General features: G+C 41.4%; 2 protein-coding genes and 1 non-coding gene across 7 annotated transcripts in view; 2 read left to right on the top strand and 1 right to left on the bottom strand.

The window, feature by feature from the left end:
- LOC109471434 (nuclear pore complex protein Nup160-like) overlaps positions 1 to 16,441 on the top strand; it is a 29,824-nt gene extending 13,383 nt beyond the window's left edge. For 2 of the 5 annotated variants that reach the window (XM_019770736.1, XM_019770737.1), the window contains 23 exons: positions 251 to 421; positions 1,292 to 1,400; positions 2,110 to 2,275; positions 2,902 to 3,050; positions 3,434 to 3,594; positions 4,094 to 4,227; positions 4,850 to 4,917; positions 5,926 to 6,152; positions 7,191 to 7,310; positions 7,622 to 7,720; positions 8,011 to 8,106; positions 8,512 to 8,606; positions 9,077 to 9,173; positions 10,012 to 10,117; positions 10,738 to 10,904; positions 11,411 to 11,468; positions 12,102 to 12,350; positions 12,688 to 12,814; positions 13,241 to 13,357; positions 14,008 to 14,152; positions 15,324 to 15,449; positions 15,885 to 15,989; positions 16,279 to 16,441. In XM_019770736.1, the coding sequence (XP_019626295.1) occupies positions 251 to 421; positions 1,292 to 1,400; positions 2,110 to 2,275; positions 2,902 to 3,050; positions 3,434 to 3,594; positions 4,094 to 4,227; positions 4,850 to 4,917; positions 5,926 to 6,152; positions 7,191 to 7,310; positions 7,622 to 7,720; positions 8,011 to 8,106; positions 8,512 to 8,606; positions 9,077 to 9,173; positions 10,012 to 10,117; positions 10,738 to 10,904; positions 11,411 to 11,468; positions 12,102 to 12,350; positions 12,688 to 12,814; positions 13,241 to 13,357; positions 14,008 to 14,152; positions 15,324 to 15,449; positions 15,885 to 15,989; positions 16,279 to 16,428 (3,042 nt within the window). In that variant the 3' untranslated portion in view covers positions 16,429 to 16,441. The remainder of the gene's footprint in view (positions 1 to 250; positions 422 to 1,291; positions 1,401 to 2,109; positions 2,276 to 2,901; positions 3,051 to 3,433; positions 3,595 to 4,093; positions 4,228 to 4,849; positions 4,918 to 5,925; positions 6,153 to 7,190; positions 7,311 to 7,621; positions 7,721 to 8,010; positions 8,107 to 8,511; positions 8,607 to 9,076; positions 9,174 to 10,011; positions 10,118 to 10,737; positions 10,905 to 11,410; positions 11,469 to 12,101; positions 12,351 to 12,687; positions 12,815 to 13,240; positions 13,358 to 14,007; positions 14,153 to 15,323; positions 15,450 to 15,884; positions 15,990 to 16,278) is intronic. The other 3 variants (XM_019770740.1, XM_019770741.1, XM_019770739.1) reach the window with 2 other exon arrangements.
- Positions 16,442 to 19,677: 3,236 nt separating this feature from the next.
- LOC109471559 lies at positions 19,678 to 23,505 on the top strand. The gene is made up of 5 exons (XM_019770910.1): positions 19,678 to 19,789; positions 21,346 to 21,447; positions 21,916 to 21,991; positions 22,669 to 22,736; positions 23,141 to 23,505. The coding sequence occupies exons 1-5, from the start codon at positions 19,706 to 19,708 to the stop codon at positions 23,171 to 23,173; spliced, it is 363 nt and encodes a 120-aa protein (XP_019626469.1). The 5' UTR covers positions 19,678 to 19,705; the 3' UTR covers positions 23,174 to 23,505.
- Positions 23,506 to 25,262: 1,757 nt separating this feature from the next.
- On the bottom strand, positions 25,263 to 25,334 carry Trnaq-uug. The gene has a single exon. It is a non-coding gene; the product is annotated as a tRNA-Gln (tRNA).
- Between the last annotated feature and the right edge of the window lie 1,669 nt (positions 25,335 to 27,003).

Genomic DNA, 27,003 nt, shown 5'->3' on the forward strand with positions numbered 1-27,003 from the left:
CTCCTCTCTCTCTCTCTCTCCTCCTCTTTCCCCCCTCTCTCTCTCTCTCTCTCTCTCAAAAGGCTATGACTGCTGCAAAACAGGATCATGGTACATGTACATGTAGAAAATACATATTATCATTATGAAATAGATACTCAATGGATATGGAAGAAACGATAACAGACATCATTTGTTCTGTATAGACCTCTTTCATCTGAAATGAACAGTTTGATCAGACCCAGGTTGATGTGTGTTTTTCCGTGCCCAGATCCAGAATGCAGTGACAGAGTACGAGGTACAACAGGAGGAGTACTACCAAATCCAGCTGCAGTGTTGGAACAAGTTCTACCTGTGCTGCACACAGTACCATCAGGTGGCAGCCAGACCACTGGGTGTCTATAGTGATGAGGACACTGCTATGGTCTGTCTGGTTAAAAAGGTAGGATAAAACACACAATGTCTTACAGTAACTGTAGACACTGTGGAGTTGGAACAAGTTTTACCTGTGCTGTACACAGTACCATCAGGTGGTAGCCAGACCACTGGGTGTCTATAGTGATGAGGACACAGCTATGGTGTGTCTGGTCAAAAAGGTAGGAAAATCACAGTCTTACTGTAGCCAGTAGCGTGCAGTGTTGGAACAAGTTCTACATGTGCTGCACACAGTACCATCAAGCCAGACCACTGGGTGTCTATAGTGATGAGGACACAGCTTTGGTCTGTCTGGTCAAAAAGGTAGGATAAAACACACAATGTCTTACTGTAGAGACAGTAGACTGTGGTGTTGGAACAAGTTCTACCTGTGCTGTACACAGTACCATCAGGTGGCAGCCAGACCACTGGGTGTCTACAGTGATGAGGACACAGCTATGGTCTGTCTGGTTAAAAAGGTAGGAATACTCACACAATGTCTTACTGTATATAGATTACTGTAGACAGTAGAGTTCAGTGTTGGAACAAGTTCTACCTGTGCTGTACACAGTACCACGGCTATGGTCTGTCTGGTCAAAAAGGTAACAACAACTCCGATGTTTCAAAAAACATTTACTCATTCACAAGCAACTGGATATGGTTTTGGAAATGGCCAGGCGTTTCAGGTAGCATCAAGTACCTATTGTCAGTGACACTGGAGAGTTGTCAGAAAGACAGCTTTATATATTAAGTGTTTTTATTAATATTGATATGCAAAGTAATAAAGACGAATTTGTCTTTAATCAATAGTTCATACTTATAAACCTGCTTTTCTGACATTCTTTTCTGTAATAAAATTGCAGTAAGTTTGTAAAGGATGAGTTTGTGTTCCTCCCAGGGGGCTGTGTCCTTCCTACGACCTTGTGACGGAGTGGAACACCTGTACCTGTCTCCGCAGGGGGTCTGTCAGCCTCAACACCTGTCTGCTGCTCCACTCAACATCGCAGGTAGGGGAACTTTCACGTTCTGGCAGAATCTGAACACTGGGCGTGTTGGACAGGTATGTGTCCAAACCCTGGCCGGGTCATACCAAAGACTTAAAAAATGGCACACACTTCTTTCTCTGCTTACATTGTTGCACTCAGCACATATCAGAAAGCGTATGGGAAGGTCAAACACACAGCACTACCAGCGGACCAGCCCCCTGCCGTGCCGTAGAGCCTTGCACAACTGTGTGTCGCCCAAGGGCTACAGAAATGGAACCACCCTACACTCTGCATAAGGGCACGGGAGATCTTTCTCTTCCTTAAATCTTCATATGTCCTTTGGTGAAGGCTCATTTGTGTTCATGATTGTTTTGTTGCGTGAATTTTAGCAAGGCTTTGACAGGCCGTTGGCAAGGACCTATGGTGAGTTTTTCATCAGAAAACAGCCAAGCTTTTTAAAGAAACATCCACTAAAATGTCCCCAATTTGTTGCCATAGAAAGTGACCTCAGTTGCTCCAAACGTTTAGCAGTGACTCTTCTAAGTTTCTTTTGCTGACACGTCTTAAGTCTAAAAGCCAAGGAAGAAGTTTTACAAGCAATAGAGATCTGGTCTGGGTTCCTGATTCCTGGCGTGCTTTTTCGCTTAACCCTTGTCCTGCGGAGCCCATATATGTATCATGCATTTAGTTGCTAGTTTTTTCGCTTATTTGCTGTTTATTCTCACCCCAGATGAGAAGCTGTGTCGTGACGTGGTCTTGTTGGGTGACTGCCTGCGGCTGATCCGGGACCAGCTAACCCCGGACGTGGTGTCAGCCGTGGAGCAGGACCTGTATCACCTGGAGACTCCGCAGAACATCGTAGAGCCACTCGTCAACAACGTCATCTCTGAGGCCGGGTAGGTTATCTGTTTTTCTGATGAATGTATGATATATAAGAGAGAAGTACAAGATGTGCAAGGCAAAGGTTAAGGTCCTGCCTATGGCTATTTTTGAGGCTGTAGAGGCAGTGGGTGTCGTAGAACATTGTTGAACCACTGGTCAATAACGTCATCTCTGAGGCCGGTAGGTTATCTTTTTTTCTGAATAGATAAAGGATTAGCCAAAAAATAGTTACTCAAGCAACTGGATATGATTTTGGAAACGGTCAGACGTTTTACGTAGCATCCACTAGCTTTCGTCAGTGACACTAGAGAGTATCACATCCAGTTGCTTGAGTAACTGCTTTTTGGCATATCTTATTACCTGGATGTCTAACGTCTATTCAATTCAATCAATTCTTAATTAAGATACCAAACATAACAGTCAAACATGACATACAATGTTGCCTGAATGGCGTTGATATTTACAAGATAAAATGTCAAAAAATGTCTAACCTTCACTGACAGATAAAGGATTAGGTTCTCTCTCTCTAGTCTTTGTAGTACTTACAGAGTGGGACTAGAACCCCTGATCCCCCCATACCAAAAAGAAACCATACCTAGTCTTTAAGTAAAATCTGACCCTTCCCCCCCTCCTGTTGCAGAGATGTGGACCAGTCCTCTGCTGAGGTTATCAGCACCTTGGAGTCCAGTCTGCAGACGATCATCGACGCCCCCAGGGCCATCGACATGGTACTGCAGGCCATGGATGTGACAGGGGGAGACCCGGAGAACCTTGCTGTGCCTGATCTGGGTCTGTTTGTTTGTTTGTTTGTTCGGAAAAAGGGATTGAATTACAGTCAAAACTAGCGACCACCCCTACAGAAAGACAACCTGGCTATTTACATTGTATGTTCAGTCAAACCCATACTAATGACTACCTCTATGTATAAGGACCACCTATAGACTGTATTTCCCATTGATTCCTGACCCAAGTACTAGTATTTTGAATCCTCTCCTGTGTTCACCTAGCCTGTCTTCTGTTCCCTCATCAGTTGCTGTGGACAGATTTTACTGTGCTTCATAACTTAATTCACCAAGGATACTATAACAGCAATGATGCCATGAATGCTGAATGATAAGGGAACATTTCTACATGAATGTCTAAAAGGTAGTGTTACAAAAATGTTTTTCCAGCCGGGGAGCCCCTGAGACAGCTGAGTTTGAACCACGTGTTTGGCAGCGCGGCGGGACATGCAGTACTGGAGACGTCCGCTAGGGGGCTCGCAACCACACGTCTCGCCATCTGCCGCGACCTGCTGCTGCTGCAAGGCCTCATGGGAAGGATGGGGCAAAGGGTAAGGGTCAAAGCTTCACCTTATTTGGCAAAAATTGTAATTTCTTTTTTTTTTGAAACTGCAAGATTCATTGTGTTGTAGACATCTTGTTTTGAAAATAACCCCTGTCCAGCTGGAATTTTTCACATAAAATTTTTCAATAATTTCATGTGATTGTCATAATCAGGTCATAGACCCTTGACTTTTTTTGCCTGGTGCGATGACATAGTTACTTCTGCTTTTGTTGCGTTTTGCTGTGATGTGATGCGTTGCACAAGAAATATCCCCATATTGTACATATACAGGGTGCTATATACACGTAGATGGTACTGTATGCACACCCCATATGTACATGTATATGGGCTCTGCAAGACAAGGGCTTTTATAAGTAATAAAAGATATTGATAAAAAAATGTTGTTTGACCAATATTTTAGTGCTTTGATTGTAAATTAAGTGACTTGAACTTGTGAACTTCTACCCATGTCGTTGTATGACCTTTTTCCTTTGTTTGTGTGGCAGGCCTCTCTGTCCCAGGACAGTCTGAACAAGCTGCAGTCAGATCTCATTCCCAGGACAGCCCAGCTGATGCAGGTGTATCACGTCATCACCTGGGTCTCCACAGCTACCTACACACACATTCCCAGCACCAGCCTGTGAGTAGAAGTAACCTTTCACCTTGAAGAAAATTAAACTGTTCTCCAACTCAACAACGAAAATAACTCACCAGAAATTTTCGACTTAATCGCTTCATCAGCTTTATTATGCAAGTGCGGTGGACACGTGACTATTAGCCACATTATTTTGGAGAACAGTTTGATTTTCTTCATGTATTTTACCATCTCAGATGAACATTCATGTTAACCTTTCACCTTTTGTTTTTTGTTTAGTTTTAGAAGATTATTTTGAGAATCTCTGTGTAGACCACGTTTCCACTGGATAACATATAAAGTTAGAGTAGTAAGATGAGCATATAGTGAAATTAGCATGAACTTAACAAAAGAGAGTAGTATGAGCATAACAAACCAGGATATGCTGGGGGCAGATACAATTTTGTAAAAACCCTTCATGGCTTGTCCAGGACCTTCCACCAACAGTTGACAAATTATATTGGTAATAATTAAACATACAGTAGATAACAGTTTTTAGATGAATCACAACCTGTTATGGAAAGGGGGCAGGCATTAAATTAAATGTCTACTTGCATTGCAAGTGATGTAAGGCTTACAGTTGAAGTTTTGGGGGTTTTACAATTTGTGATGATGTTTTGTCCTACAGAGACATGAACCTGAGGCAGCTACAGACCATGGACATCTCAGATCTGGGCACAGGCCTCCCCAGATACTGTAAGTTTTTTTTTTTAATCAATACAAAAATGAGCCTGGTGTTGGCATCATACATGTACATCAATAATTTTCAGCTTAATCACTAAATGTCACATTAATCAACTTCACTTAATTATACATGCCTCTATCAAATACATTATACATGATATATATTTACATGGTACATAACTGTCAAAAAATAGTAAGCAGTCAAAAAGTGGGAAATCTCTAAGAGGAGTTCAGCAGGAATTTTATGTTGTCCTGTACCAGCCAGTCACACAGAGATCCTAAACAAACAAACAAACAAACACGCAATAACGACACACATTTAAAAAGTAATTTTCAACACGAGACATCACAATTTTTTTTACTGTACAACTCCAGTCTTTGTCAAGGATTGAGCAGTCCACCACTTCTGTGACGTCATGTTATAAAATTATATAGCATCCACTACCATTCGTCAGTGTCACTGGAGGGTTGTCAGAAAAGCAGGCAGGCTCTACAGTATCACTTACGAAAGCTTAAGTGGATGCTACCTGAAACGTCTGACCGTTTCCAAAATCATATCCAGTTGCAATCTGAGTAACAGTTACTGGTTTTTGGCATATCTTATCTGTATCTGTATCTGTATCTGTATAGCCGGTATACATTTGTAACTGCCTTTCGGCGTAACACACCAGCTTCTGTATCTGTATAGCCGGTATAACTGCCTTTCGGCGTAACACACCAGCTTCGCAGGCATGCAGCGCGGCGGCAGCTGGCTATATTACACCGATCGACTTGTTACACCTAACCCTTGAACATCTAACTCTAGACATTGTTTAAATTTATCTAATGACAATGCCCCTACTGTACTTGGTGACAGTGAGTTCCACTGTCACATTAGTTCTAGGAAAGAATGAATTCTTGAACACCTCCTTGGTTCTGGTACTTGAAGGCATGAATCAAGGCATTATCACCTGGATGTCTAACCTTCACCTATGTATTATGAGCTTGATGATTGACAGCTGTATGCTGTTGTTTCCATAGTGATGACGGAGGGCAGCCTGCTGGCGCTGTTCCTACACGGGGTCGGAGGTCAGCAGCTGGGGAGCCTGTTGGCGGGCAGTGCGGAGCTGGACCAGGACCCGTGTCCTCTCTGGTCCGGGGTGCTACAGACCGCCGTGCTCTACATACTGCAGCTGCTGTATCCCATGAGCCCCAGCAGCCTCTTCCCAGAATTCCTCATGACCAAGTGCCAGTATCTGCAGTTACAGGTACAAACAACAGTCTCAAAAGTTGTTCTTTCATAGTATTATTCATATGGCCCAGATGAAGTCAGCACGTCGGCAGAACGAACTCAGATTTATTATTTTTGATTGGGTGTTAGTCAATATTGCATGAGAATTTTACCCATTGTAGACGACATCTTTTCTGACACAGCACAGTGCATAACAGGTTTTCAGGCAAGTGCAGCAGCTTCTGCCAACATGCTGAAACAGTCAAGGTTTAAGAAATATCTAAAAAAATTTACTATCATGTAGGTTTTTCACAGTAAACCTTATTCAACCAGTGACTGACAGTCATGCACAAACATTGTATTGAATTTCATTGTTGTATAATTATATGGGACTAGAACCCCAAACCCCTGCTCCATGCCTCCCCCTGCAGGAGTATGTGCGCCTGCTGGACAGCTGGTGTGTGTGGAACACGTCCAGTAGACAGCTCCTCTAAAGTTTCAATACACAATCATGTAGATGTAGAACACCTGTTGTTGAGTACTTTAGAGCGGGATTAGAACCCCTAACCCCTGATCCATGCCTCCCCCTGCAGGAGTATGTGCGCCTGCTGGACAGCTGGTGTGTGTGGAACACGTCCTGTAGACAGGCCCTCTAAGTCTCTTACATGTGTACATGTAGATGTAGAACATCTTTTCTTGAGTACTTGTACAGACAGAACAGGACTAGAACCCCTAACCCCTGATCCATCCCCCCCCCCCTGCAGGAGTATGTGCATCTGCTGGACAGCTGGTGTGTGTGGAACACGTCCAGTAGACAGCGTCTCTAAGTCTCTTACATTTACATGTAGAAAACCTGTTGTTGAGTATTTACAGAATGGGATTAGAACCCCTAACCCCTGATTATTTCCTCCCCCTGCAGGAGTATGTGCATCTGCTGGACAGCTGGTGTGTGTGGAACACCTCCAGTAGACAGCTCCTCTAAAGTCTCTTACATGTAGAACACCTATTGTTGAGTACATGTACTTACAGAGCGGGACTAGAACCCCAAACCCCTGATCCATGCCTCCCCCTGCAGGAGTATGTGCGCCTGCTGGACAGCTGGTGTGTGTGGAACACCTCCAGTCGCAGGTTCTTCCTGGGAGCAGCCCACCTGAACTGTGGGGAGCCTCACAAAGCCGTGGACTGCTTCTTACAGGTACTAGTACATAATATGGCCTCCTTAAGTCAATATTGTCCATGGTAAAATCCTAATTGATATGAGGCCTACAGCCCAAAACTTCATCTACTGTACGAGTAGATTCTCGTAATTGATAGATCATCAACTACTTTTGGTTTTACCCACCTTGTAATTATGCATGTATTTTGTCAATGTGTTTTACACTTGTATGTTTTAGAAGGTGTTATATATAACTTTATATTATATCCAACTTGTGCTTTTTGCCCAATACTCAATAAATATATGTAAATAAAAAAAAGTTAGTTAACCAGTGAAATATTTTCCAACAGGGAGTCCATGGTGTGGGGAACGAAGACTTCCTGTTGAACAAACTCCTACAGCCCACAGACCAGGAACTGGAGCATCTACCTGTACTCTACCTGGTCAAGGTTAGGGGATATAGATATTGGTTGTGAAAACTAGCCTATCCTGTATATATTGTACTACTGTATCACATACTTGTAAAGATTGGCCAGAGGTCTTGCTTCCCAATGATCCTCAAAATACTACTTCATACACCTTATATGTAAAGGTGTCAATGCACCTGTTTTGTCCTCCCTTCCACTTGTATACTTGTACACATGGTAAATTCAAATAAACAAATAAACAAATATGAATCATTTGTGTGCACATTGACAGTGTGTGACATTTGGGTTTTACCTTACATGTGTGTTGACAGGTCCTGAGGTTGCTTGAACAGTTTGAGGTACCAGAACTGGTCATCTCTCTGGCCAACTCTGCCATCGGCATGGCACAGCCGGATGATCCCAACATTGTAAGTACAAATGTACATTTTTGAGAATAGGTGCACTGGTGCTCCCAACTAAAAAAAATTGGGTGCACAAGAAAATATTTGGGTGCACCATATAAAACAAAGTTAGTACTGTAGTAAGTAGAATGTCAGCAAAATTTAATGAGGTTTCATTTCTAAAGAAAAGTACTTCAACAATGATTTTCTGACACTTAGATGCTAAGAATATGCTGCATACTACAGTAACTATGAAAATATGTGGTTGCACTGGTGCACCCACAAAAAAAATTGGGTGCACAGCTCCAAATTTGGGTGCACTAAGGTGCACATGCACTCAGTATTTCAAGCCCTGTCTACATTTGTAGCAGTCCCACTATCTTACCTGCTTGCTGCTATCTCTAACTCCCACCTGTATTTGTTTTGTTCCAGCCCATGCTGTGGTCAAAGGTGTTTAAGTACCACCTGGAACTGGGCCACAACAATGAGGCTTACGCAGCCATGACGGCCAACCCTGATCATACAAGGTGGGGAGGACGTAGTCCCAAATTTCATTGACGGCTCGAAATACTTATTTCTGCATAGTCACAATATGTACATCCACAGTGGTTCTGGTAACATTGAAAATTTGGTTCATAGTAAAAACAATGCAGAAACCATTACCCCCAAGTCTTGCTATTTATTAGCCTTAAAGAATTATCACTAAGATCCAAGGGACAGTAGCAGTTCCTATGGTATTTTCTTACCATAGAAACTACCTTATCCTCATTTACATCATTATATAATAGTGATACGAGTCTTCGTCAATTTCAGTTTTTTTTTTCCAGTTCCTTCCCGTGTATTTACTAATTAGTGTCAACTTGTGCTCTCAATTCATTTAGTGATGCTGAAAAAGAGTGACAGATGTCCGGAAGTTATCTCCATTACTTATCCAGTAGTAGAGTTTGATTTGTCTTTGAATATCACAAAGATTGCAACCCTAACACATTTTCTGCAGGAGAAAAGACTGCCTGAGACAGTTCATCGTGGTCCTTTGTGAGCGGTCTCAGCTACAGACTCTCGTGGAGTTCCCGTATGTCGGCTTACATGATGAAGTAAGGTCATCAACAGTTGTAGCACTGTGTACAATGTAGTACCTAAACCCATGTTTGTCCAGATGTGGATTCAAAGTCCAGAGGTTTAGGTTCAGGGCATATACAAAATACGGAAGGGATGTCTCAGCAAAAATTTCCCAATGGAAAATGGGGCATCTTTACAGCAAAATTTTGTAGCAAGAACTTCACTACCAGGGTTTAGAAGTGGCAAAACTGTGACCACATAATTTATTGAGGCCGACACTTCACGATGCCCAATGGCAATGTTTTCTTCATTTTGTAGCGCAAATTCTTGACCGTTGAAGATTTCAGGTGGTTAAAAAAAATCAGTTTGAAGTATTGTTGCATTTACCAATAAATAAGATAAGTAGATTACTGTAAGGCCACACTGACTTAATTTTATGGATGACATCCGCGCGCGCATTGATTTTCGCCTGTCACCCTAAAACAAAAAACAAAAAAAACATCACCTCCACCGAGGCTCTGGCCTGGCTCTAGGCCTGGGTAGTCCATGGTAGTCAGCGACAAAACGGAGCCGAGCACCCAGGCTATCGAAGTCGAAGCTCCGCGAGTCAAAAATTCAGTACATAAGTACAGTACCAATTCATAAATGCCGCAAAAAGCCAGCATGTCGTATACGTTGCTAAGTACTGTCGCAAATTCACAATACCAGCTTTGTATTCCTGTGGTTTAGTAGCATATTTATTTTTGGCCGGACTTTTATTTTATTCGCCCGCGCGCACTAGTTTGGGGGTCTTCAGAGGATGTCATCCATAAAATTAAGTCGGTGTGGCCTAAGTAGATTCTTGTAACTTTCCCTGTTTGTTTACCCTGCCAGGTTGTATATATCATTGAGTCCCGTGCACGCTCGGTGGACCTGACAGCTCACAACTACTACGACCTTCTGTACGCGTTTCACATCTACAGGGGCAGCTACAGGAAAGGTACGGGTCAGAGCAACCTTTCAAACTTTCCTACCTATTGCAAGCTTTGTGTCATGTCTTTGAGTAAGTAATTTTTGGCTTGTTGAAATGGGTGTGTGGAAAAAATAAACAAGTTGTCATGGTAAGGTTCATGGTGTCTTCACCAGTCTTTTGCCACTTTTACCATGCAGTGCGACCTCTGTTCATAACTGAATGTCGGCAGAACGTGCTGCATCTTTGCAAAACCTGGATTCACATCTTTTCCAACACAATTGAAAACTATGGATGGGAGGTCGTTTTTAAATACCTGAATGACGGGATGTCATGTTTAAATATGCTAGTATTACGACCGTAAAAGAGGTATTCTGCCAAAGGGCTATATTTTACGGGTTTTGTGCAAGTGCAGTACATTCTGCCGATGTTTTCTTTTTTGAGTGAATTTCTCCATCTGTATCTGCTTGACATGTACTAGTGTAGGCATTGTTTGGTACAGTAACTGTTTTCTATCTTCCCAAACCAGTTTTCTTGGGTTTGGACAAGCTTAAAGAAATCAGATGGAAGTTCCCTTTTTTAGTCTTATTTAGCAGTGTAGAGTGTGGATGATCTAACCTTGTTTGTTTGTTTGTTTGTTTGTTCCACAGCTGGCAGTACGATGTACGAGTATGGCCTGAGACTAGGAAGAGAGCTCCCAGGTGTGAAAAGTCTACAGAAACAGGCCAAGTGTTATCTGGCTGCCATCAACACACTCCGACTGGTGGACCCAAAATATGCCTGGATCGTCAAACCAGTCAGGGTAGTGACTGCTACGGTAATTAGAATAATTAATTTGATTGGAATTATTGCTGATTGAACATGTTGATACTGTATACGTGAAATTTAAGTTTATGTGGACAAGGTTGAAGGAATCAGCTGAAAATTTGGAGTAAGTCCCAATTCATTCCAGTGTGGAGAGAAGGTCTAGTCTTACTATGTATCAATGGGTAGCATGAAAATGTCAACTGGGCTGTTGTTTTTTTAAGATAGATAAGCCATTCTAACTTTAAAGATATTATGTTGTAACTGTCAAAAATATTCCTTGTTGAAGATCATACTTGACATACTATTAGCTCCAATGAGTCCTAACATTAAGATAGCTTCCCCTCAACTTTTATTGTCACATAGCATTATTTTGAAGCAGTTTCTTGTGTCTGTGTATGCTAAGGGTTTGTGTATGCTTGGTGACTAGGCTAGCCCTTACTGTAGCTGTCCAGATGCCATTCACTAAAATCCTGATTCAGGCTATATTAATGCTGTTTGTTTCTCCACCTGTTTTAGGAGGAGGGGCGTGTTTCTCCAAAAAGAGACTACACTGGGGACCGCAGACTGCCTGACAGTAAGGAACTGGTTCTTACTGTTATTCTGTGAACTGTGAAGAGAAATGTAACATGAGTGTAGGGATCTGCCCCAGTTAGTGGAACAAATGTACACTTTTATCAGTGTCTGGTCTTGATACCAGTTTGTATTTACTGGTGCTGGTTCCAACTGTAATTTATTATTTTGTGAAGAGAAATGTAATGTACATTTAGAATGTCATCTGAAACCTGGCACCACAGAAAAAATATATTTTCAGAAGCAGAGAGTGCATAACCGTCATGTTTACTTTGCTGCTGTTTTCTCTGCGATGTCAATGATAGAATTTAACCTTTGCAGAAGGAAAACATATTGCTTTTGCTCAGTTCCTTCCTCTTCTTCTTCTCCAAACAAATAAGGTCAATGACCTGAACCAGACATCTGTCGCCATGGTAACTGGTGCTGTAGCAAACACCCTGTGGTGTTGGGTTACATTAATGATTATGTAGCAGAACAGAAGTTAGAGAGGACTCAGGTTGATCTCCTTATTATATATGAATGCGTTTGAGTTACTGTAGTTAATGTTAGGCTAGACCAAGTTAAGTTAAACATTATGCATTAAATTTTGCTTTGCAAACATTACCATAAGTGTTTGTTTTGTTGTTTTGTTTTCCAGAGAAGAAGCAGGTAGAGATCCTTGAGTTGTCAGAGCTGGAGAAGGAGTACATGGTTGTTCTGGCCAGACTACACCTGATACAGAGGGACCCTGATCCTGCGCACGCTACAGGTATGTACATGGTGGTTCTGGCCAGACTGCACCTGATACAGAGGGACCCTGATCCTGCGCACGCTACAGGTATGTACATGGTGGTTCTGGCCAGACTACACCTGATACAGAGGGACCCTGATCCTGCGCACGCTACAGGTATGACTAGGGGACTGTCGTTAAGCCCTGGTTTAAAATTTAATCAGATTCTGAAGTTGTTTTTTTTTATTTTGGATCGCCTTGGTTAATGTGTAATGAGTTTTAAAAATCTGTTGTTACTTTTCTCCATTTCCAAGAAGTGAGAAAAAGTGAAATTCACAAAATGTATGTGTAGTTGTAGTCACTTGACAATGCTTACAAACTGCTTGCTGATGATTGCTGGTAGCCTGCCTCTGTCCTGTGGGTTCACTCTGTGTAAGTTGAGGTGGTGGAAACCCTCCCTCATGTTAATGCCTTGATGGTATAACTGGGATTCATATGTTGTTTATTTCTGCAGGTCCTCCCCTGTCTGCTGAGGAGACAGTAGCCCTGCTGGTGCAGGCAGGACTGTTTGACAACGCCGTGTCTCTGTCACAGGCCTTCAGACTCACACTCGTGCCTGTGTTTGAAGGGCTGGCCTCCAAGTAAGTCTGCTTCAAGTGAACGTTAAAGTGAAAGTGATCTAGAACCATTTTAGCTCACAGAGGAGGAGATATTCTTCCACTTGTGGTGACAGAGAGAAGACAGATGCTATGTGTATGTACAGTGTTTACAGATTCACTGTTCACTGTACCTAGCAATGTCCTTTAACACTTTCTGTAAATGTACATTACAATATACAATGTAGAATGGACCTCAGCTTAACATCCCTGTCAATTTGAAAACTTGAACAATTGCCTGTCTCATGCCTAAGGCCAGTCATTTTAGGTGTATTTAGGTTCAAAGACTAGAAAATTATTGTTCGCAATATACTGCCACTTTCAAATCATGGTTGTGTTATGGTTAGCCGTAAAGAGACGGCAAGCTGTTCAACATGTAACCAATATTTTGCAATCGTTTTACTTTTCAAGATGTGTTCGACTGACACTGAGTGGTCCAGACATCCCCAAAGTTGGTGGAAAGAAGGAAGGCTTTGATTGGCTGGGAGCCAACGACATCCCCTTCACACACACCTCTAAGCCAATCACGTAAGCCCTAACTTTATTAATTTATTGACTTTTTAATCTAAGAATATACGCATAGACAGATTACATTTTGTATGCTTGTTATCATTTTGGGATCATTGATTTTGTCGTCATTTATATCATACTGTTCGTTCCCACAAATATCATGGCCATGCCTGAAAATATAACACTTATGCAGCTTACTGTACTAAGCTGGTTTGGTCACAATTTAACTGGCGATCACGGAATATGCATTACAAGAAACAAACAACAAACTTGTTTAGAGCTAAAACTTTTGATCCAACACCAGTCATAGAGCTTTCATTCACTGATTCTGGTCTTCCTCTGACTCTGAGTCAGTAAACTGATCACCGGTGAGGCTTGTCACGTGGCTTCTTTGAAGTGTGACGTCAACACTGGGTCAAAGGTAGACATCGTCTACGAGATACATACTTTTGACTCAGAGTTTACGTCACACTTCAAAGAAGCCATGTGACAAACCTCACTGGCTCAGTCTACTGAGGAAGACCAGCTTGATTGGTCGAAAGCTCTTCATGTATGTGAGAGAACTTATTTGTGTTGGATCAAAAGTTTTAACTCTAAATTGTGTAACTATACCAACACAGAATGAACTTTCATGTAGTTAAACAATATACCTAACTTCTTCCCTTTAGTGCCGCTGACCAGGCCTGGCAGCTACTGCAGGCTTATCTGGAGAGGTTTGACATCACAGGGGTCAAAGGTTACCACAAGAGTGTGGCCAACAAACTGCTGTCCCTGGGCGCCCCCCTCCCCACCTGGCTGGTCAGGGCGTACAAGGTCAGTACTTCTGGAGTGTTCCGTGACCCTTAACCTTGTGATTTCTAACTTTAACAAGGTCAAGACATATTCTGTTGACGTTGGTTACCTTTACTTTTAGCAATTAATAGTTTCAAAAGCTTTTGCGACCTTCAAAATTACAATTGAGGAGGATCTGTTCTTCTGTAACATCAGTGACCTTTAAGTTTAAAAAAAAGAACCCAAAGAGCCCTTATGCTGAGGTCACATTTCCAAACCAGGGCCCGGTCGGGCTGTTTGTATGAACGAAAATCTAACAATTCATATGAAGAGTATATAGATAGAGTGCCCATGATTAGGCCACACCAATTTAATTTCTTGGTTAACGGATTCGCCGCTTCATTTTTTTCTGATTTGCAAATAAAAATAAAAATTCAGAATCAACTGTAAAATGCTCATATTTTGCCATGAACAGTTGAAAACAGTCCTTTTCATCCTAGTTGTTACAGTTATTCCATCTTCCAATGCAATGGTATCAATAAAAGTTCAAAATTCATTGTTTAAATTTTGAACCAGCCTGGTGTGTTGACTTCATGGCTCCTTCGTACCATTTTGGACCATAATAGGATGCCTAGGCCTGTTTTTATTTTTATTTTTTTTTCGCCCGCCCGCTCCATGATTTTTCTAGAAAAATCCGTTAACCAAGAAATTAAATTGGTGTGGCCTTATCATCAAAAACTTTTCTGTGCTTTGTTGTCTTTTATATCATACTTTTCATTCTATAAGACTGCCCGGTCGGGCCCCGGTTTCGAAATGTGACCTCAGCATTACCAGTGCTGGGCTAACGTTATGCGAGCCATATTGAAGGTACAATGTACGTACCTACTTAAAAATTAATAAGCATCTACTTCATCTCAGTTGAGGATGACCTGAAAGAAAAAGAAAAAGTTAGTCTTTCAAAAAATTTGTCTTTACTGATTTGCATAATCAATCAATAGTTCGTGTTTATAAACCACCTGCTTTTCTGACAACTCTCCAGTGTTACTGACCAAAGGTAGTGGATGGTCACTGAAATGTCTGACTGTTTCCAAAATCCTATCCAGTTGCTTGAGTTTTTTGGCATATTTTATTACCTGGATATCTAATCTTCACCGACAAAACAAGCTTAAATGTTAAGAATTAAGGAATGTCTTGAATTTTGTGATTGTTGCAGGAAAAGAATGCCTCTGAGCTGCTGAGACTGTACTTGAACTTTGACCTGCTGGAGGAGGCGTGTCACCTTGTGGGGGAGTACATCGATGCCGTGCTGGGGAAGGGCACCGAGTACTTCGGGTTAAAGGTGAGGGGTCATGACCTGTCAACTCTGACCCATACATAGAGTAGGATACTGATTGAAATTGTTGTTCAGCCGAATTCTATCATAATGAATTGTGTTATTATGAATTATGTCTTAGAACTAAAGTATTGACTGTTAACCATCTCTCTGCTGCCTAACCTCATAACCAGTACAAATTTGGTGCCAACAGTTCCCTTAGGAGGCTCAAGGTTTAACATTTAACATTTGTTCGTCTTCCTTGCTGATATTTTGGAGTGCACTCCATGCAAATTGATGCAATCGCTTCAATTGCCCCAAAATCTCTATGTAGTACTGCGAACAAATTGCATTCCATTGTTATCTTTAAGTTTCAAATCACACTTTTACATCATGGATCATATTCAGTTTTGACTTTTTAAATAATTGTTCTCAATTATATCTTCTGTACTGCTGTTGCAGAGTGCCCTTCATGCGACGTCGCCCAGTGTGTGGTTACCGTACACAGCCATCGACCACCTTCTGTACACACTCAGGACAGCAGAGGGGAACCACAGCTATGCCAAGGTGCAAATCAACTTGTTTTTATTCTTATATATAAGCAGCTTTGAAAAATGAAAATAACAGATTAAAGTTAACTATAACTTTTAAATTGTACAGGTAGGGCTTCCAACATACAATAGTACGTCATGACTTGAGTAATTTTGAGTTGATTACTAGTATTTTGACTACTGTTCAGATACACATGGAACTGAAACGCCTGGCCGTTTTTTTTTTGGCACATTTGAAGGTAATCACATAATGTACCATTTGCTTTGCAATCGTTAACTTTGTCTAATGTTTGACTGCATTTCAGTTACACCTGGATCTGTCCGAGAAGTTGTCCGTGTACCATCGGAACGTGGAGAGGGTGTCACGAGACATGGTCCAGTCGGCACTACAGAAGGCAGCCCGGCATACCAGACAGGACACCTCATTCAACATGTCATCATATGGGAGAACGTAACACTAACACAGAAACATAGCCTCTATCAGGCTTTGGGAGGAGGATGGAAAGAGTAGAAATCAGCCAAATATAGAGAGATAACATGCCAGGGGAGTTGGTCTGCTGGAGAGAACAGTTTGCTGCTCTCGGGTGCGGCAAAACGTACTCTCTAGCGGACCAGCTCCCCTGGCATGTTATCTCTCTCTATTTGGCCAATTTCTACTCTTTCCAGCCACCTCCCGAAGCCTGATAGATTACGGATACTTCATTTAACTTGTCATCTTATGGGAGAATGTAACACTAACACTGAACATAGGATACAATTGTCATTGGCTATTCCTAAGGATATATACATGTATGTGACCTGGTGGAATTATGTTTGTAGCTGTTACGTACACTTCAAGATTGACATGTTTTGATAAAATGTATGATAGAAAAAAAAGGGGTACAGTTCTCTGGCAACTTTTCAACACATAGAAACCTGACGTAAAACTTTATATTTGATGATTTTGAAGCAATTTGATGTAGCTCTCAGTGTCCAGAGGATGTTATCCAAGAGTTAATGGAATTCCTTCTGTATATTTTAGTACACACCGACACAGTGGTTTTTCACTCCCAATGGTTGTAGGACTTTTGATCTCAATTTTTTTGCAAGATCTTTACCAACAATGCCTCCTGCACTCTGTAAGAAAAGTGAGAAAATGAAATAAAACAGACTTATATGTATCAACCTTTCATAATTCTATACTTGTTATTCTTCAAACTACCTTGGCTGGGTTAAGGTCTCTGGAGCGGCTAATTTGGTGATTTGAGTTTGTACTGTTTTACTGGTAAAGGAATGAGAGAGAACTGGGATTGTACTGAATATTGGTACCTAGCAACATAAGGTTCCCAAAATAAATTTTGGTACCACATGCATGACATCATCAAGTTTTAATTGCCCTTTTTATTTATTTATTTATTTTTTTTTAAATACAGAACTTTGGCAATTCCTAACAACATAAAACTTCAGTTTTGATTTAATGATGAAACTTTATTAATAATGATGGAAGCTACAAACGTACGTTTGTGCCAACGAAAATATAGTAATAATCTGTAGATATAGCCAAATTATTGATTTGAATATGTGATAAGAGCTTTAAACCTCCCATTTGGCTGGTAATAACAGGTAGGCAGTCTGGGTGAAATTTTTGCACAGTATTCTCTGAATTCTTGTTACGCTACTAGCATCTGCGACTAGATTTGTATTGTTTTTAAGCCTCAAACTCGAAGGCAGCTGGAAAGAGTACAAATTGGCCAAATAGACAACATGTCAGGGGAGTTAGTCTGCTAATGCATTAAGGAGTACAGTTTGCCCACTCTGGCATGTTACTTTATCTATTTGGCCTATTTCTACTCCCCGAGGCCAGGTAGAGACCAGGTGTTTTTGCATACATGTACCTGGCATATAAGGCTTAAAGGCATCCAATGCAATTTTTCGGCTTGAAAACCCGATTTTTCAAAGTCGATATTCTAGTCACATACAAAGCTAAAACAACAGTGCCCCAATGTATACCGACATTCAAGGAGCAAAAATACCCTAAATTCTTCCGAAAAACGGTTACTGCAAGGACTTGGATTGGTTTTTTTGGGTACCACCCAGAAAATAAAGGGCTCTGGGGAAAAAAAGGATCTTGGCTTGGGCTTGTTTCTGCAGTTTTAAACTCCTAACTTATGAAATGCTGATTCAAATGTGCTAAGTAAACGTGGGATAGTATGCATCAATATCATACAGATTGCCTTCTTCAGAATACATGCTTGTATTTCCAGTTTTGCCTTTAATTGCTTGGTGTATGACGTCGATGACATGGGGTGATCTGATTGGCAGTTGAGACGCCTGAGGTATAGTGTGAGCGAGCTACTTGTTGTCCCCACAGTTCCAGAGAGACTTCAGAAGACTACAGGTGGGTACTGCCTTCTTTCCTTTTCCTCCGTTTTTCTCTTGTGTGTTTACTTGAAACTGCGGCGACTTTCGGTGGTAATTCTATAGCCTCCACCAGGCCTTTCTACGGGAATACGGATCGCAGAATTTGGCAAGAAAGAGTAAAATTGGCCAAGGGAGTCCGGCCGCGGGGAGGTAGTTTCTTTCCCTCCCAAATGCGCGGCCAGTTAAACCTACAAGGCGGCCAAACTCCCCTGGCAAATATTCTATATATAGCCACAGTAGTTAGCCTGGTAGAGAGTAGTAATTCTAGGCCCAGTTCATGTTTTGGCATAACTAGTTTCGGGCTAGAATTGGGTGTATTTGTTCGTCGGGATCTGGGCGCTGGGCTTTACCAAAACTATTGTTTAATTCCCTTAAAAATGATCGTGCATCTATGCGACGGGCAGCTAGGGTGATAATGTGTTTGAATCACAGGAAAAAAGTGAAGTAAATCTCTCCCAATGTACAGTAGTTCGGGTTTGAACTGTAGAGTGTACACCGGACAGCACAGGCTTCTTGGAACAGCCTATTATGCTGTGCAGATGCATATGGTAATCTCCAAGCAGATGTATTGGTGGCTGCAAAGGCAGTATCAGATTTGCAGAACAGTATCCAAATATTGCCGGACAGTTACTGCTGGCCACCCCTAGAATGTTGTAAATAAAAATACAAGGAAGAGAGCCTTAAGATAGGCCTAAAACACGCCAGTAAATAAGCCAAATCTCTGCTTGGAGAGTATGCGTGGCACTACGCGTATGATCAAGAACAATGCACTGTCCCTGGCATGGATGAGCCTGAGGGGCTAGTCGGGCTTTTAAAGCAGAGGTTGTGGGGGGAATGATCGTTACCTTTTTATATATGGCCGTTTTTTTCTTGTCCTGACCCCCACCAACCGTCGGTGGCCGCAGAGCTTCTCTGGCTAATGGATACTGCCTGGCCAATTTGATACTGTCTTTTTGCCACCGAGAGGGATCTGCTTGGAGATTAGCTAGTCGGGCTTTTAAAGAACACGCCCCCTGGATTTTCGTGCGAGACTTGGCACCACATGTTACACAGGTCCTCTCTTGCAGGTTCAGAAAATATCGTTGTCTTCACTTGGGTAACACTGTAATAACCAACTGCAGTGGAAAGAAATTGTTGTTGTATTAAAACAGCTGAGAAAAGAACGGTTAAACTGACAGTTATCATTAGATCTCGTAATTTTTTAAAAATACAATGGGCCCATGTTTCACGAAGTAGACAACGCTTGGAGTTATTATGCAGACGTTACCTTGTCCACCTTACCGATATTTCGACATGGAATACAGGTAGCTTGAAGAAAAAAAAGGCTCCGACATGTCAGGCGAAGAAAAGAAAAGGACCAGGACGGTTCCCAAAGCAAAGATAAAACTCGCCCTACAGGGTCTCATGAAGGGAGAGGTAAGATCTATTTTTTTTGCAATCATGTGACTATGACGTCACTAATGTCCACCATCTTGGATGGTTGAACCTGGAAGCTGCCAGTTAGTATGCAGGTAAATCTGAATTTTAATGTTATTTTGTTTACGGGGTTGATTAAATTATTCATTTATTTTTTTTTACGTCGGTGAAGGTTAGACATCCAGGTAATACGATGCGCCAAAAAGCAGTTACTCAAGCAACTCGATATTCAGTTACTCAAGCAACTGACTATGATTTTAAAAACGTCAGAATATCATCAGATATTTCTTGTTGTTTGGTTGTTGTCAGGATGACATGAAGACGGCTATAGACCAGGCCTGACCGTCAGTTGTTGTTATTGTCGTTTTTGTTGTGTTGTCAGGATGACATGAAGAGATGTTATTATTGTCGTTGTTGTCAGGATGACATGAAGACTTTATTGTTGTTTGGTTGTTGTCAGGATGACATGTCAAGACTTTATTGTTGTTGTCGTTTGGTTGTTGTTAGGATGACATAAAGACGGCCATGGACCAGGCCTGGACGTTATTTGTTGTTATTGTTGTTTGGTTGTTGTCAGGATGACATGAAGACTTTATTGTTGTTTGGTTGTTGTCAGGATGACATGAAGACGGCTATAGACCAGGCCTGGACGTTATTTGTTGTTATTATTGTTGTTGTTTGGTTGTTGTCAGGATGACACGAAGACGTTATTTGTTGTTGTTATTGTTGTTGTTGTTATTTGGTTCTTGTTGTCAGGATGACACGAAGACGTTATTGTTGTCGTTGTTGTTGTCAGGATGACATGAAGACGTTATTTGTTGTTATTGTTGTTTGGTTGTTGTCAGGATGGCATGAAGACTTTATTGTTGTTTTGTTGTTGTCAGGATGATATGAAGACGTCATTTGTTGTTTGGTTGTTGTCAGGATGACATGAAGACGTTATTTGTTGTTATTGTTGTTTGGTTGTTGTTGTTAGGATGACACGAAGACGTTATTGTTGTCGTTGTTGTTGTTGTCAGGATGACATGAAGACGTTATTTGTTGTTATTGTTGTTTGGTTGTTGTCAGGATGACACGAAGACGTTATTTGTTGTTGTTGTTTTGTTGTTGTCAGGATTACATGAAGACGATTATAGACTAGGCCTAAACATTATTTGTTGTTGTTGTTGTCAGGATGACACGAAGACGTTATTTGTTGTTATTGTTGTTTGGTTGTTGTTGTCAGGATGACACGAAGACGTTATTGTTGTCGTTGTTGTTGTTGTCAGGATGACATGAAGACGTTATTGTTGTCGTTGTTGTTGTTGTTGTCAGGATGACATGAAGACGTTGTTTGTTGTTGTTATTTTGTTGTTGTCAGGATGACATGAAGACTTTATTGTTGTTTGGTTGTTGTCAGGATGACATGAAGACTTTATTGTTGTTTGGTTGTTGTCAGGATGACATGAAGACTTTATTGTTGTTTGGTTGTTGTCAGGATGACATGAAGACTTTATTGTTGTGTTGTTGTCAGGATGACATGAAGACGTTATTTGTTGTTTTTTTGTTGTTGTCAGGATGACATGAAGACGGCCATAGACCAGGCGTGGGACAAGCTGGACACGGACGGGAGCGGCTTTCTGGAGAAGCAGGAGTTCTATGAAGCCATCAACCTCGTGGTACGTGACGTCGTTAAGGCCGCACTGAGTTAATTTTATGGATGACATCCGCGCGCGCATTGATTTTCGCCTGTTCCAACAAAAATCACGCCCACCGAGGCTCTGGCCTTGGTAGTCCATGGTAATAGCGACAATACGAAGCCGGGCACCCAGGCTACCGAAGCTCCAAGACTCAAGAACTCAAGTACATGCGTACAGTGCCGATTCATAAATTCCGCCAAAAGCCAGCATGTACCGGCTTGTCGTATACGTCGCTAAGTACTGCCGCAAATTCACAATACCAGTTTTGTATTCCTGTGGTTTAGTAGCATTTTTATTTTTAGCCGGATTTTTTTAAATTTGCCCGCGCGCACTAAAGAGGGTAACGCAACGAGCACAGCACTGCAACTTGTCATTTCTTTCTGTTTAAAAGTTTCTTTATATCCTGACTGACAATTATTACTTGTTTTATTTTACTTTAATTTAAAGCTGGTTGGAGAAGGAGACGAAGTTGGCATCGGAGAAAAACAGTTCAACAGTTTTTTCGACAAGGTGGACAAAGACGGTAAATATCATCTTCGTTATCTTAATTTTTCACCCATAGACTGCGATAGACTTGCTGCTTAAGTGTTATACTTCATACATTATAGCCGGTAACGTTACATATTTTGATTCGGTATTCGGTATGTTTTCTTGAACTGTTGGCCTTCTTCATGTGCAGTTCAACTACACTTGCACTTAACTACAATTAAGTCTTGTTATTATATAGTAAGAATAGTGCTCTCCTACTAAAAAAAACTTTAACTCTCCAGAATTTTCTACTGAATCTCTCGATCTTCATCATCTACCTCACCCAAGTGTTGTAGACAAGTAGAACTCCCTGAGTAAAGAGACTCTTTTTACACAACCAAGTCTTTTATTCAGCCGACGTTTCGCACATGTATTGTACATTTAGGAATGCATCTATAGCAGCGACACCTGTGCTGCAGTGCGATGTGAACCAGCCCTGATGAGGAAGGTGACAGACGGTCACCGAAACGTCGGCTGAATAAAAGACTTGGTTGTGTAAAAAGAATTTCTTTTTACTCAGATTTTTACCAATCTGATAAAACTATTCAGGGACGTAGAAATCCCGTAAGCCAAATTTCGTTGAGTTGGAGAACTGTTTAATTGTCACTCAGAAGAACTTTCGTGCTAACCTTGCTTTAATACTTCTATTCCTACTTTGTTCTGATCTTACAGATGACGGGAAGATCTCCAAGGACGAGTGGTTCAAGCGGGCCAGGGGCCTCTTTAAGAGGATGGAGGAGGTAAGACTTGACATTATCTTACTAATGATCTAAGGAGTGGAATGCTACGTAGTTAGTGAGAAATGCAGGCGCAAGGACTGATTATTAGGTGACACATATCTTTTAACGTTATGCGTTTGTTTGTCTGTTAGTTTGTTGGTTGGTTTGTTGGTTAGTTGGTTTATTGGTTGGTTGGCTAGTTTGGTTGTTTGTTTGTTTGTTTGTTGGTTGGTTGTATGTAATAAAACTATGTATGTATGTATGTATGTATGTATGTAATAAAACTATGTATGCATGTATGGATGTATGGATGTATGTATGTAATAAAACTATGTATGTATGTATGGATGGATGGATATCATAGACCAGTTCGCAATGAACTGCTAATTGCTAAGTTTCTTTTTTTTTTATTATTTCTTTTACAGAATATCGACAACGAGGAGGAGGACGCACCTTGAAGGCCGTCCAAGCAAGTCCAGACCGGAAGTGGTCATCAATAGATGAGTTCAAAGATCACCAGACTGCCTGCGTCACGGTTTAACTACGTCATATCCGTCAAATTCGAACGCGTTCTGAACGTCATTTCCATGTGCGTTCGATGCGTTCGATCGAATGTGTGCTTGTACGTCATCAGAGCGGGACGTACGTCATTCTATGACGCAAGCAGTTTCGTGTTCTGCGACCTTGTCTATTTAAAAGTTGGCTGAGTAATATGTTCTATAGAGATCGGATGTCACCGAATATAGCAATAGTGCCAACGACCTGGAATAAATGAGTCTGAGGCTCCTGAGATATTGTCCTTTTTTGTCTTACATATATGGAACATTTCTTGTACACGCTCTTCTACACTTCTTCATAATCCCCAAAAACCATGTTTGGGTCATTCTTTGTCCATGAGAAGCTCAAATCGGCCTCATGCCGCTTTTTGTGGTCATGAGGGAAGAGGTCAGAGTCAGACAAAATATATAACAAAGATATAGATTTAAAGTCCTGATAAATCTATACAAAATTTTTCACGCATAAATGGTACAAATTACACACGTAAGAGTGGGAGCTGATATATGGTTCATGTCCGTTCTTTTTGGACATTTCTGATGTCCGTTACTTTATGAGTCTCTTAATTAAAGGTAGCCAGAATTGGGTCTAGAATTGTAGCCTGGTTATCAGACCTATTATAGCTCCCGAGTCCTACATCCTCTCCAATTTGCGGAGAGGCTGTATGACCCGGGAGCTGTAATAGGTCTGATAACCAGGCTACTGGAATTGGGTCAGGAGTTGGGTCCAGGCTTGGAATTGGGCAAAACTGTCACAAGAGTCTTTTCAGGGATAGACAGGTCAACATTAAGAAATGCAATATCAACATCAGACATTTTGATCTTGTGTCGCTGGTATGCTTTTAACATTTTTAATGTTTTTTACGCAATCGCTTAAAAATGGCCCACCAGTTAAAATCAGGCGTTTTGGTCTTTGCCGCTGTTATTTTGTCAACATTTTTCATCTTTTTGTTTGTTTCTGTGAAAAATAATAAGTTCTTGAGGTCCCACCGAGGTTCCAACTCGGGTCTGTGGATTCAAAGTCCAACGTGATCACCACTACATTAGAAATGCCATATCAAATCAGGCGTTTTGATCTGATGTCGCTAGTATTTTTTTCAACATTTTTCATGTTTTTTTTTTTTGGGGGGGGGGGTGGTAGATAACTTGATGAGGTCCCATCAAGGTTCGTGTGGTGGGAGGGGTCGTGTGGCGCAGTCGGTAGCGCGTTCGGCTCACACCCCAGAGGTTGTGGGTTCGAACCCTGCCCATGTCACCGATCTTGTGCCCTTGGGAAAGGCACTTTACACGACTTTCCTCACTTCACTCAGGTGAAAATGAGTACCTAGCTTCGGTTAGGGACGTCCCTCGGATAGGACGTTAAATGGAGGTCCCGTGTTTGGGAGAGCCACACCCCATGCACGTTAAAGAACCCACCGCACTTATCGAAAAGAGTAGGGGATCTTCCCGGTGTGAGTGGTTCAAAACTTACAGTCCGGTCTTACGCAGCTTGTACATGTGCGCACATGTACAAAACTGGTGTGTTACGCCTGAAGGCGGTTTACCGGTTATGCGAAACAAACAAACAAAAAGGTTCGAACTCGGGTCTTTGGATTCAAAGTCCATCGTGTTCAGGCAGTTTTATCTTTAGGCGCTGGCATTTTTTTCAACATTTTTCATCTTTTTTTTTTTGTGCTTTTTGTGAAAAATAATAACTTAATGAGGTCCCACCGAGTTTCGAACTCGGTTCTGTGGGTTCAATGTCCAAGAAATGCCACATCATCATCAGGCATTTTGATCTTGATACGCTAAAAAAAGTTTCAACATTTTTAATTTTCATGCTTTTTGTTTGTTTTGCGAAAAATGATAACTTCATGAGGTCCCACCGAGGTTCGAACTCGGGTCTTTGGATTCAAAGTCCTTCGAGCTCAGGCATTTTTATCTTTAGGCGCTGGTTTTTTTTCTACATTTTTCTTTTTTTTATTTAATTTTTGTGAAAAATGATAACTTGATGAGGTCCCACCGAGGTTCGAACTCGGGTCTTTGGATTCAAAGTCCAACGTGTTCACCACTACACTATGGGGCCGCCGAAGTACTAGACGTTTGTTGTAGTCGCCATGGCTTTATTTGTCTCGCCTGTGGCTGTGCGTGGTGCGTGGGAATCACATCTTTTATTCAACATCAACATGGCAGACGTGCCGAATTGCCTCAGACACGTCTGAATTTTTTTTTTTAATATTCCAACATGTAATCTCAGGACGTGGTGACGGCACACTCAATTTTTTTTTCAACTTATATTAATGCCGCCACCAGCACAGGGACAATACAATACTCATTTTCACCTGAGCGAAGTGAGGAAAGTCGTGTAAAGTGCCTTTCCCAAGGGCGCAAGACCGGTGGCATGTCAGGACTCGAAACCGGGACCTCTGGGTTCCGAGTCGAGCACTCTGCCCCTAAACAGTTCAAGTGTTAAATATTTATACAAAGTGTTATACAAAGCATATCAACAGGTGGGGAGGTCTCATTATTGTCTGGGAGTGCGGGCGGACTATTTCGCATGATGAATATGATAATAGAGACTCCTACAGTGTACTCTCCAAGCAGAGGTTTGGATTTTGGCTAATGTTTGTCGTATTTTAGGCTTTTTTTATCGGGCTTTTTTTTGCACTGTTTTTTCTTACGCTAACCCAACTGCCGACAGTGACTCGACCCTGGTCGGGGATAATCTATTAAAAGCTGGGTTAGGTTAGCGTGCAAAAACAGTGCAAAAAATAAATCACAATAAAAAAGCCTAAAACACACCAATAATAAATCCAAACCTCTGCTTAAAGAGTCGGAGAGGCCATCGGCTGCGTTTGCGACACTTGAACTACGTTGGATGGTACACATGCGCGCAGGGAAACGTACAGGTTCGTGGATCTATTGTCTATTTTATAACAACCTCTTTATTTTATTTTATTACCTCCATGAAATGTGTCATGGAGGTTATATTTTCAGTTGCGTTTATCTGTCCGTCTGTCTGTCTGTCTGTCTGTCTGTTGGTCAACAAGATAACTCAAGAACGCCTGGATGGATTGGTTTCATACTTGGTGTGTTGGTAGGGTGTGACGAAAACTAGAAATGAGTAGATTTTGGTCCCCCTAGTGGCTTCCCTTGGTACTGCAGCGCAACTTCCGGTTTTGATATCTCGCGATCTGGACATGCTAGGGTCATGAAATTTTGATGGAAGGTAGCTCTCGTGCTTGGGAAGAAGTCATATGAGCCCCCTAGCGGCTTGTTCTGGAACTGCAGGGCACTTTAAATTTCTGGCGAAATGTTTAAAAGCCAATAAGTCCAGACAGGAAAAACATATTTTCATTAATTTTGGTGTTTAGGTAGCTGAGAGAGAGAGATGTACATAATTAAATGCAAATTATGCAAATGAGGACTTTATTTGCATAATTAATGAGGAAATTTTATAATTAGTGTTTTACATTATACTACTTACATACATGTAATGTATGTAACCTATGGCAGGCGGAACTTTAACAGATACTAATTATGCAAATGATGACCTAATTTGCATAATTAATGCGAAAATTCTATGACTTCGTAATGGTGAATGATGAGAATGTCATACTTGGGACATCTGTAAGTTAATCAAAAGTTAACATGCATCACGATGCATATATCATGTTAATGCAGAGGTCATTTGCACAATTAAAGAAGAAATTTACATTTACATATCAAGATCATATTTCATGGAGGTATGAGAT

Source organism: Branchiostoma belcheri, unplaced genomic scaffold (genome assembly GCF_001625305.1).
Source record: "Branchiostoma belcheri isolate BF01 breed outbred unplaced genomic scaffold, Haploidv18h27 scaffold25, whole genome shotgun sequence".
Lineage (NCBI taxonomy): Eukaryota > Metazoa > Chordata > Leptocardii > Amphioxiformes > Branchiostomatidae > Branchiostoma > Branchiostoma belcheri.